This window comes from Pocillopora damicornis, chromosome 2, assembly GCF_964200805.1.
Source record: "Pocillopora damicornis chromosome 2, jaPocDami1.2, whole genome shotgun sequence".
NCBI lineage: Eukaryota > Metazoa > Cnidaria > Anthozoa > Scleractinia > Pocilloporidae > Pocillopora > Pocillopora damicornis.
Window position 1 is genome coordinate 19,223,445 of NC_142671.1, and position 10,271 is coordinate 19,233,715.

The window sequence follows — 10,271 nt, forward strand, 5'->3', positions numbered from 1 at the left end:
TTGTGAGAGAAGGCAAGACTTCGTTAATTTTCTAATTTAAACCATTAGTGGGGATTGTAATGTATCACTATTTTGTTAGGAAAATAGACCACATTTTGAATTTCTATTTTTCAACACTTTATTGTTAATTTAACAACATCTCGTATAATGTACATTTTAAATTGTAAAAGTAAATCTTTAAAAGATTAACATATATACTGATTATCATCAGTAACACGGAGATTAATAGTCTCAATATGGACTTTTAAAATGTTTCTTTCTAATTTTACAAAGAATGCAGTCGATTCATAGCTAAGGTACTTTTCGAATGATTTCTCAGACTAAATGTTTTTGAACATTTTAAGAATTTCTATTCATGAATTCTTATGGTTGAATTGAAACTTTTAATTCTCAAAGTGTTACCCTCAAGTTATAACTGTCCTTTTTTTTTAGCCAGTGCTCTATAGATTTTTTAAATAATGCTATGAGTTTCTCCTACAATTTCTTCAGATTATTTTCTAAAAAAAGCCTTTAAATAAGAAAAAAATTAAGAAATCTGGAGAAATCTCTTAGCCTTCCAATGTAAGTCATAAGTGAATAATTTGCTCTACTAGCGAGCAATTCGTTCAGTGATATAAATAGCTTTAAATACAAGTCAGCACGTCAATGAGAACGTCTTTCAATGTGTACAGAATGACATAGTTTCTGTAAGTCTTCACCACATCGTCAGTTATGGATAAGCTCTAAAAAAAGTGAAAAAAAAATTTGTTGATAAAAATTTCGTGTACATGTATTCAATTTATTCTTCTAAGGTTTCTCCTGTGATAAAAGGTGCAAATATATTTTCTAAATGCCTTAAATTGATGTTCGGCACCTTTCGAAGTTAACAAGATAAGTACCTTGAAAGTTAACTGATGCATGTATAAGGTACGTATGAAAAATAACACATGCCGCCTGTCTCGATAGTCTAGGCACTGACAACATTTAGTGTCTCTCTTCAATCGGTTTCAGCAATCACGATCAAGATTTAATCTTAGATTTTGTCCCGCTTTACAGTTGTAAAAATATTGCACATGAATGTTTTTTTCCTTACCACACGTTTCATATTGACCATCGCTTGTAGGTATGTTGTAGTATAATGATCCAGGCTCGCCTCTGAGATGTGTTGAATTGTTGGTATTAAAGGACCAGTTTTCTTTATCTGTGATTTGTCAAAAGAAAAATCGGTATTTTAGATTTAGGGAGGAAACGAAACATGTCATTATTTATAATCTTCTTTAGTTATCAGTTTTTAAGGCAAATCAGCAGTACTGAGAGTCAGTGTCTTGGTCTACTAGTGGTTTTTGTCTGCCTCAGCAAGTTACTATTTCAATTTTCGTTTTTTCTTTAAAACCGTATTCCGCCTTTCTCTTACCATTAGTGAAGTAGAATCTCAACGACATTAAAATGTCCGTCTCTTCATAAGGTAATATTCAATTTTGAAGGTAACTCACCTCACGCCTCACTCTCCACACCGTATTATTTAAATGAAAACTGGTGTCTTTGAGCGCACTTGCCAACACTTTGTGCTGAGATCCTTTAGCTTCTTCATAGGAGTAGGCCAGGTAAAGTGGACGGATGAAGTTGTGAAGTTGGATAAAGGCAATGGAAAAGTTGTCTTTCTTTTGCTGAGGAGAATTAAAATGCAGAAATTGTGCAAATTGTAAACATTTCATTGTAGCAGTAAGTCACAGAAAGGAAAGTTTTGTTAAGCATTCTTTCATACAATGGTGATCTCTGTAATGACTTATTGTCAAGCTTTTACTCAGTATTTAGAACTTGTTTTCACGCTTGAAATAATTATTTGGAAAACTGAACCAGGAAGTCTACATGAAATAGGTCGGTGAAATGTGATGGTAACCCTTTTAAACATTAACTTTGTTAAGAGTAAAATTTACTCTAACACTCGTTCTGTTGACTTTTTCTTTATTCTATCCTTTTACACTAGTTGTAACAACGGGGACTAGCTCTGATCTCTCGAGGAAAGTGAGGGTCACCGTTTATAAAGGTGACACTTACAGAGCTGTCAATCTCTAACCTTCGTCATACTTTTACACTTAAATAGCGAATCACGTTGGGCTACGTAGGACGGAGTTCGCATACTTAATAGTTACCTTCGCGATGTTTACGCTTTATGGATTGTCTTTCTAACTTAAATTTCTTGGTCTTACCGTCAAGTTTAGGCAAGACAAAAACAAGATAGACAATATAAAAATTACAATAAACTTAGTAACAGAATTAAAATCACACTTGGAAAGGTATCCTAAAAGAAAATTGTCCTTGAAGGTTGTTGCATAACAGCAGAGTAAACACAAAATTCGGAGACGAAAGGGCGTAACCAAGGTACCGCCCCTAAGAGAGCTACATGCTTTTCCTATAAGTTATCTAATTACAAATTCAGTGCGGAAGATGAAAGTACTTCACGTTTACACCTTAAATCACCTCTAAGAAAAAGAGGTGTCGAACGTGTTAAATTAAAAACTGAAAACTATTTTCCTGTTCGGGAATTCGACATGGATTTAACCTAAAAACGAGAGTATTAAATGAATAAAAGTACAAAGAAGGGTTATTTCCAGGAAACTCCTGTGCAGGATCAATTTTTATAGGGTAGAGTCATTTTCTTGATAATTAATTATTTTTTTGAGCAACATAATGAAAAGGTACCGGTAACTAGCCGCAAAACGCAGTTTACGCACAAACATCTGTTTCTTTGTCAAATTCATGATCATAATAAGGAAAGGGTGACCAAACTCTATCTTTAAGATAAGACCGCCAAAAGGAATAAGAAATGATCAACTGGCTTATTACAATGTTTACGGAGTAGCTTATGCTAACATATTATTTCCATTCATTCTCCCAATACCAATATAGGAAACCCTTACAATATTTTTAGATTAGATATATTCCCATTTTTATCGTTTAACAACTTAAAGTATAAAAATTCTCGAAGTTACCGATACTTACCAGATTTGAGGAACATACAGGTGTGTCAGCCACTCCAAGAGCTAAGGGCGTCTCCTTTAGATCCCAGTTAGAAGCTATGAATTGGTAGACCTTCAACATCTGTAGATAAAATAGCGCTTACTTACAATTTGCAAGCTTGTAAGCATCGTTTCGCAATCAGCTTAATAGCGAAGTAGAATATAAAAGAATCAACTTTTTGTATCCTACCTCTTTCGTGGCATTGGCTCTTTTTGGCATAAGTGAAAGTCTGATGACGATTTCAGCATCACTTGGTCGGTACCTCAACGGGGCTGTCCAAGCCACTGAGCTGATTGCAGTTACAATGAAAAGGGCAGCGAAAAATGACTTGCAGAATTCCATTTCTAGTAAATCAAACAAATTATTAGAAAAGCCAGCGTAGTGTCCTAAATTACTGAAAATGACTCCATTAACACGGCGCTCGTAATCTTTTACTCAAAGTTTGAGGCATTGATTTGAGGAAATTCAGTATTAGATTAATTCTCTGTCTTCCCGCTGGTTCATGGTCGCATTTTGTCTGAGTTATTTGAATCAATGTTGGGTAAAAGTATTAGAAAAGTCAGCGTAGTGTCCTGCAATATGAAAAATGATTCCTTTAACACTGCGTGCGCAATGTTTTACCCAAAGTTTGAGGAATTAATTTCAGAAAATTAATTCCCTGTCTTCCCAATGGTTCATGGTGACATTTTGTCTAGAGTGATTTTAACAATGTTGGGTAAAATCTTCTCTTTTGCTGAATGACACATGAACAAAATAAGCGTTTGGAAATGTTATTACTAAAACGTATTTTTAGCAAAGTTTTAGACTGCATTTTCCGTTAAAATCAACCACATCTTCTCTCGTCTTGGAGGGAAGAAGGAGGCATGTAATGCCATCACAATAATAAATACGACTTACCTTTTTCCTTTTAAGTATCTCTGGCAGATAAACTTCTCTGTTTCGAAATCTTGAGGTGTTTTCGCTTGGTGTGCGTTTTATTAGTTTACATCATCTTTTCGTTCAGCTTTTTTATTAGGTATATTCCAAATGACTCATTTTCTCTATAAATTTCTTCCCTCGCCTGCTGTGTCTTCTAAATTTTGTCAACTGTTCCTTCCGTAGCAGTCGAACGATCCATCCTGGTTGCATCAAGTTGAATAGCTATGTATTTATGTCAGTTACGTCTGGTAGGCAATAGTTTGACTTTGCGAAAACAGCGCAATTTCACCGAATTATGTTAATAAACGAGAAAGGCAAGGCAAAACACTCCATACTGATTATCACAAAGATTTGCTTTCTGTGAGTGAAATAAGTTCTACCCATCGGTTTCCGGAAAATCCCGAAAGCTGTAAAGTCCCTCCAATCTAATCGGTCACGACTGTTTTTCTACACATGTCGACCTCATTTACTGCTTCCGCCTCTTCAACGGTAATGTTCCTATTATCAAGGTTCCTGGGAAGAAAGGAAAAAACGTTGCCTTGATAGCGGAAATCAGGCAAAATAAAGGGGTGGCAATAAATATCTGATGTATCTTATATAATCATAGAGCACAGAAGAAAACAAAAAGAATGAGAGATGAATGATTTTATTGTAATGTATTATTATCGATAGATGATCTGTCTGGTGCCTGGCTGAACGCATCTTTGAAATGTTTTTCATTAAAGCGCGTGCGTGGCCCTCAGGTTAAATGATTACTTGATATATTGACGATGCGACTTCTGTGTTGACGTAACTTTATTTTCATGTCGTTTGAGGGAAAACCAGCAGTTATCACCGGAAATGGGTCATTAGTTTATGGGTTTAGACCTTTTCTTGATAAAATGCGATGTACTTTTACCTTGTCACTCTTGTCAGTAATATTAAGGAATAAGTTAAGGGGTAGTAAGGTAAACCAAAGAAATATGCAATGCATCTCATATGGTGACTTGACTCTACATTAACAGATGATTTAAAATTTATGCTTTGAATTTTGTCTTCCTTTACTTATAATCTAACATCCTAAGAAAGAGAAAATTGACATCGTATATTTTGAACGGATGATTTTCTTCCTTCTTGATTGGATTTAAAAAATATGTTATGACGGTGAAAGAACTGTATGTGACCTGACAACGACCTTTCACGAAAAAAGAAACTCGATAATGATAAATAAAAACAGGGCGCATTCGTACCATGAGCTGTTCACGCATGGTATGCATGTTCGTGTAGTCTGCCAGTCGCTGCCACATAACACAAGAATCCGTACAAGTTATGACTTTCTCAAGTGTTTCCCAGCCTTTACTTGAAGATCTTGGCGATTATGCATGCTAGAAAATGAAAAAATATCAAATGGTCGTTTTAACTTCTTTTTTCTGTATAGCGAGCAAACAATAGCTGACGAGACATCCTTTTCTTGGGCTTAACTTTTTAGAGTCATTTTTAGGTTAACAATACCAGTCCCTTGAAAGCGTATCCAAGAAACTTTTCTTATAATCTTTGTTTTCCCCAATCAATACATCAACAATCTATTTTCGTCTTCACCGGTAAACGTGTAAGTATCTGGTTTTGGTAAAGCGCCCTTTAGTGTTCTACGAACGTTAAGGTTCTGTTCTCACTTAGACGATCGGCGAAAGAAGAGTGTGGCAACAAACACTTTATGAAAAACATGCATCATAGTTTATCAAAGACAATCGTTGCAAAATTGATGGTCATTTTCGGATTTATCCGAATGTGTTTACTAAAATTGACTTTATGTGCTTTTAGTTCAATCTTTAAGTTGTCCAGTCAAGGTTTAGGATTATGATAACAAATTTGTAGTTCTTGCGCTTTCCTTGTTGCGTGTTAATCATTTGTTGATCCTTTTTGAAATATTGTTACAAATCTAAGAAAACCTTTTCTAGGTTATGAGGGACGCTACTTACATGTAGTCGTGTTTCCTATTTCCCAGCTTTGAAATGACCTTTCACCTTACAAAGGCACCACACCGATAACTTATTTGTTTCGATGAAAATAGGCACATAAATCGATAAAAAGACAAGTATGAATGGGTAAATTAATGATGAACGAGAAATTGAATCCCGTATCAACTCAAGGTGATGTCTATTTGACTTGATTGAGAAAAGTAACATCTATTCCAGGAAGTAGATCATCGTGTTTCTTAAGTTTGTGTGTGTGTTGACTATTTAAAGATAATCGACTTGAACACCATGAACAGTGGAGTGGTTTACTATTAATATCTGTCGGTCCTCCTCGTTATCTATAGGATAGAGACATGGAGATGAACAGCAATTCCCAATGAAATTACATTGTATGATGACTAAATTTCAGAGGAGGTTAGCCTCTATTTTGTTGGTTATCTCAAATCTAAATGTATATCACTCTTTGCTTTTTTTCTGTCAGTTGTGAGAGAAGGTGAGGCTTTCGTGAATTTTTTAACTTAAACCATCTATAAGAATTGTAATGTATCAATTTTTTGTTAGGAAATAGACCACACTTTGAATTTCTATTTTTTAAAGCTTTATTGTTAAGTAAACAACATCTCATATACATGTACACTTTATATTGTAAAAGTAAATCTTTTAAAAGATTAACATATATACTGATTATCATCAGTGACAGGAAGAATAATAGTCTCAATATGGACTTTTAAACATATTTCTGTCTATTTTTACAGAGCATAGAGTTGATTCATAGCTAAGGTACTTTTTGAATGATTCCTTAGACTAAAAGTTTTTTGGACTTTTTAAGAATTTTTATTTATGAATTCTCATGATTGAATTAAAATCTTTAAAAAGGTTGAATCCCTTAAGTCTTACCCTGAAGATATAATATCTTGTAGAATCTTAAATAATGTTATAAGTATTTCTTCTTTTAAATATGAAAATCATTGAGAAATCTCTGAGCCTTCCGATGCGTCTTAATTAGATATTTCTTTGCCAGCGTGCATTTTGTTAGGTGATATCAATAGCTTTAGATGCAAGTCAACACGTCAATGAGAACATCTTTCAATGTGTACAGAATGACATAGTTTCTGTAAGTCTTCACCACACTGTCAGTTAAGGTTAAGCTCTAAAAAAGAGGAAAAAAGAATATTGTTAATTGAAAGTTCATGCGCATGTATTCACTTTATCCTTTTAAGGTTTCTGCTGTCTTAGGAAGTGTTAATATATTTTCTAAACGCTAAAATTGACGTTCAGCAGCTTTTGAAATTAGCATGATGGATATGAAAGGCACGTATGAAAAATAACGCCTGCAGCCTGTCTCGATAGTCCAGGCCGCGCTGATAACATTTTGTGTCTCTCTTCAAAAGTTTCAACGTTCACTATTAAGGTCAAATCTTAGATTTTGTCCCGCTTTACAGTTGTAGGAAACTTACACATGGATGTTTTTTTTACTTACCACACGTTTCATATTGATCATCGCTTGTAAGTATGTTGAAGTATAATGATCCAGGCTGGCCTCTGAGATGTGTTGAACAGTGGGTATTGATGAACCAGTTTTCTTTATCTGTGAATTGTCATATGATAAACATGCATAGGTTTTTCAGATTTAAGGAGGAAACTAAACACATCATTACTTAAAATTTGCGTAGTTAGCAGTTTTGAAGGAAAATCAGCAGTATTGAGGGTCAAGGTCTTGGTCTACTCGTGGCTTTTGTCTACCTCAGTAAGTTAGTATTTTAATTTTCGTTTTCTCTTTAAAACCGTATTCCGCTGTTCTCTTAACATAAGTGAAGTAAAATCTTAACGAGATTAAAATGTAATTCCCTTCATAAGGTAATAGTTAGTTTTGAAGGTAACTTACCTCACGCCTCAATCTCCACACTGTATTATTCAGGTGAAAACTGGTGTCTTTGAGCACTCTTGCCAACACTTTGTGCTGAGATCCTTTAGCTTCTTCACAGGAGTATGCCAGGTAAAGTGGACGGATGAAGTTGTAAAGTTGGATAAAGGCAATGGAAAGATTGTCTTTCTTTTGCTGAAGAGAGTTAAAATTGTGCAAATTGTTTTTATCTGAATAGTGTCATTGACTTACAGAAAGGAAAGTTCTGTCAAGCATTTTCTCAGACAATAGCGATCTTTGTAATGAGTTATAGTCCAACTTTTACTCAGTATTAAGAACTTGTTTCCAGGCTTGAAGTAATTATTGGAAAACTGAATCAGGCATTTTGCGTAAAATGAATCAATATACTGTGATGAAAAACCGTTTATCGCTAACTTAAAGTGGATAAAAGGTCTAATACTTACAAGATTTGAGGAACATACAGATGCGTCAGCCACTCCAAGAGCTAAGGGCGTCTCCTTTAGATCCCGGTTAGAAGCTATGAATTGGTAGACCCTCAACATCTGTAGATAATATAGCGATAGTTTACTATGAGCAAGTTTGCAAGCATTGTTTCGCAATCAGCATAACAGCGAGGTAGAATCAATAGAAATCAAGTTTTGATATCCAACCTCTTTCGTGGCATTGGCCCTTTTTGGCATAAGTGAAAGTCCGATGACGATTTCAGTATCACTTGGTCGATAACTCAACGGGGCTGTCCAAGCCACTGAGCTGATTGCAGTTACAATGAATAGGTTGGCGAACAAGGACTTGTAGAATTCCATTTCTAGTTAACAAAAAAATATTAGAAAAGTCAGCGTAGTGTCCTGCAATATGTAAAATGATTGAATTAACACGGCACTCGTAATCTTTTACCAACATTTTCCCCAGTGGTTCACGGTGTTATTTCAAGCAAAGTTGGGTAAGATCAGCTAATTAGCTGAATGGCAAATGAAAAAAAAATAACACTTTTCGAAGGTTATCCTTTTTTTAACCCAATGTTTTGAATGTACATTCTGTTAACATAAAACATATTTTCTCGTGGTAAATGGAAGAAGGAGCCTAGAAATTCCATCATTAAATAACAATAATCAAAACGACTTACCCTTTTCTTTTAAAGTATCTCTGGTAGATAAACGTCTCTGATTCGAAATCTCGCGTTGTTTTCTCTGGCTGTGTCTTGAGTAAATTGGAGGTAAAGAGCGTTTTGACTGCCTTTTATAAGAAACATAAAGGAAGCTGTTTCATTATTTTACATCATCTTTTTGTTGAGCTTTTTTTGTTAGGTATATTCCGGATGACTCATTTTTTCAAATTTCGTCGTTGGCTTGCTGTGTCTTTTGAACTTTGTCAACTATTCCTTCCGTGGTAGTCAAATGATTCAGCCTTGTTGTATGAAGTTGATCAGTTTTCTATTCTATGTTTGATATGCAATAATTTTGAATTCGCGAGACCGATGCAATTTGACAGATTCATCTTGAATCTACGAGAAAGGCAAATTCCATAAAACTCCATAAAGATTGTTGAAAATTTGCGTTCTGTGGGTTAAAAAAGTTCTACCTATGGGTTTCAAAAAATCCCGAAAACTGCAAAGCCCCTTTAATCGAATCGGTCACGAGACCAGTGTTTCTCTTTGCAAGTCGACCTAGTCTACGGTTTCCGTCTCTTCAACGGTAATGTTCCTATAATCAAGGTTCCTGGTAAGAAAGGAAGAAACACCGCGTTCGTAACTGCGATCAAGCAAAAGAAAAGTGTGACAATAAATATCTTACGTATTGCATATCATCATAGTGCTTAGAAGAGACGAGGTACAATGAGAGTTGCAATAATGTTATATTAATGCATCATTAGCGATGTATGATCTGTTTGGTGTTTAGTTAGACGCATCTCAGAATTTTTTTTTTTATTAAAAGCGCCCGCTGAGCCCTGCTGGTTGAATAAGCGTGTGCAATATTTACAACGTGACTTCTGTGTTGACGTGATTCTATTTTCATATCAAACCAGCGGGGTCATTAGTTTATGGGTTTACGCCCTTGATTGGTTATAAGCAATCTATTTGTACTTTGTCACTATTCTCATCAATACATCAAGCAGAGGCCAAGGGCTGCTCAATAGTCTAAATTGAAGGAATGAACAATATTTCCTAATTTGCTGACTTAACGCCGCATGAACATATAATTTCACAGTTTAGGAAGGTGGATTTATCATTTCAATGAATTCCTCGTTGTCTACTAGAAATGTTAGATTCTCAAAAAACAAAGAATTGACTTTACATTTTGCGAACGATAAGTTGCACTTTCTTTATAGAATTAAAAAAATAGGTGATGATAGTAAGAGAACTCTGTACGGGTTAAATAATCATGACGTAACGACGATCATTTACTGTACCATGAACTGAACCACTCGCTCTGTTCTAAAGAATCCTTGTTATCACTTCCGCAAATGTATCCCAACCCATGCGTGAGCAGCGTGGCGTTTAAGTGTGTTTCATCACA

At 35.0% G+C, this 10,271-nt stretch overlaps 2 protein-coding genes across 2 annotated transcripts; both read right to left on the reverse strand.

Moving 5' to 3' along the window:
• Nucleotides 1-623: 623 nt before the first annotated feature.
• LOC149050202 (uncharacterized) lies at nt 624-3,342 on the reverse strand. Its single transcript, XM_089198631.1, has 5 exons — nt 3,190-3,342; nt 2,983-3,081; nt 1,473-1,646; nt 1,073-1,180; nt 624-722 (listed from the first exon to the last, which is right to left on the reverse strand). Exons 1-5 carry the CDS (start codon nt 3,340-3,342, stop codon nt 624-626), a joined length of 633 nt encoding a protein of 210 aa, XP_089054757.1.
• Nucleotides 3,343-6,578: 3,236 nt separating this feature from the next.
• LOC149050203 (uncharacterized) lies at nt 6,579-8,561 on the reverse strand. Its single transcript, XM_089197795.1, has 5 exons — nt 8,409-8,561; nt 8,202-8,300; nt 7,759-7,932; nt 7,354-7,461; nt 6,579-7,023 (listed from the first exon to the last, which is right to left on the reverse strand). Exons 1-5 carry the CDS (start codon nt 8,559-8,561, stop codon nt 6,925-6,927), a joined length of 633 nt encoding a protein of 210 aa, XP_089053921.1. The 3' UTR covers nt 6,579-6,924.
• Nucleotides 8,562-10,271: the final 1,710 nt, after the last annotated feature.

Coding starts and splice junctions, on each gene's coding strand:
- LOC149050203 (XM_089197795.1), bottom strand. CDS start 8,561: ATGGAATTCTACAAGTCCTTGTTCGCCAACCTATTCATTGTAACTGCA. Junction 8,301..8,408: donor GGGCCAATGCCACGAAAGAG/GTTGGATATCAA, acceptor TATTATCTACAG/ATGTTGAGGGTCTACCAATT. Junction 7,024..7,353: donor TGATCAATATGAAACGTGTG/GTAAGTAAAAAA, acceptor CCTCTTTTTTAG/AGCTTAACCTTAACTGACAG.
- LOC149050202 (XM_089198631.1), bottom strand. CDS start 3,342: ATGGAATTCTGCAAGTCATTTTTCGCTGCCCTTTTCATTGTAACTGCA. Junction 1,647..2,982: donor CTGTATGTTCCTCAAATCTG/GTAAGTATCGGT, acceptor AATTCTCCTCAG/CAAAAGAAAGACAACTTTTC. Junction 723..1,072: donor TGGTCAATATGAAACGTGTG/GTAAGGAAAAAA, acceptor CACTTTTTTTAG/AGCTTATCCATAACTGACGA.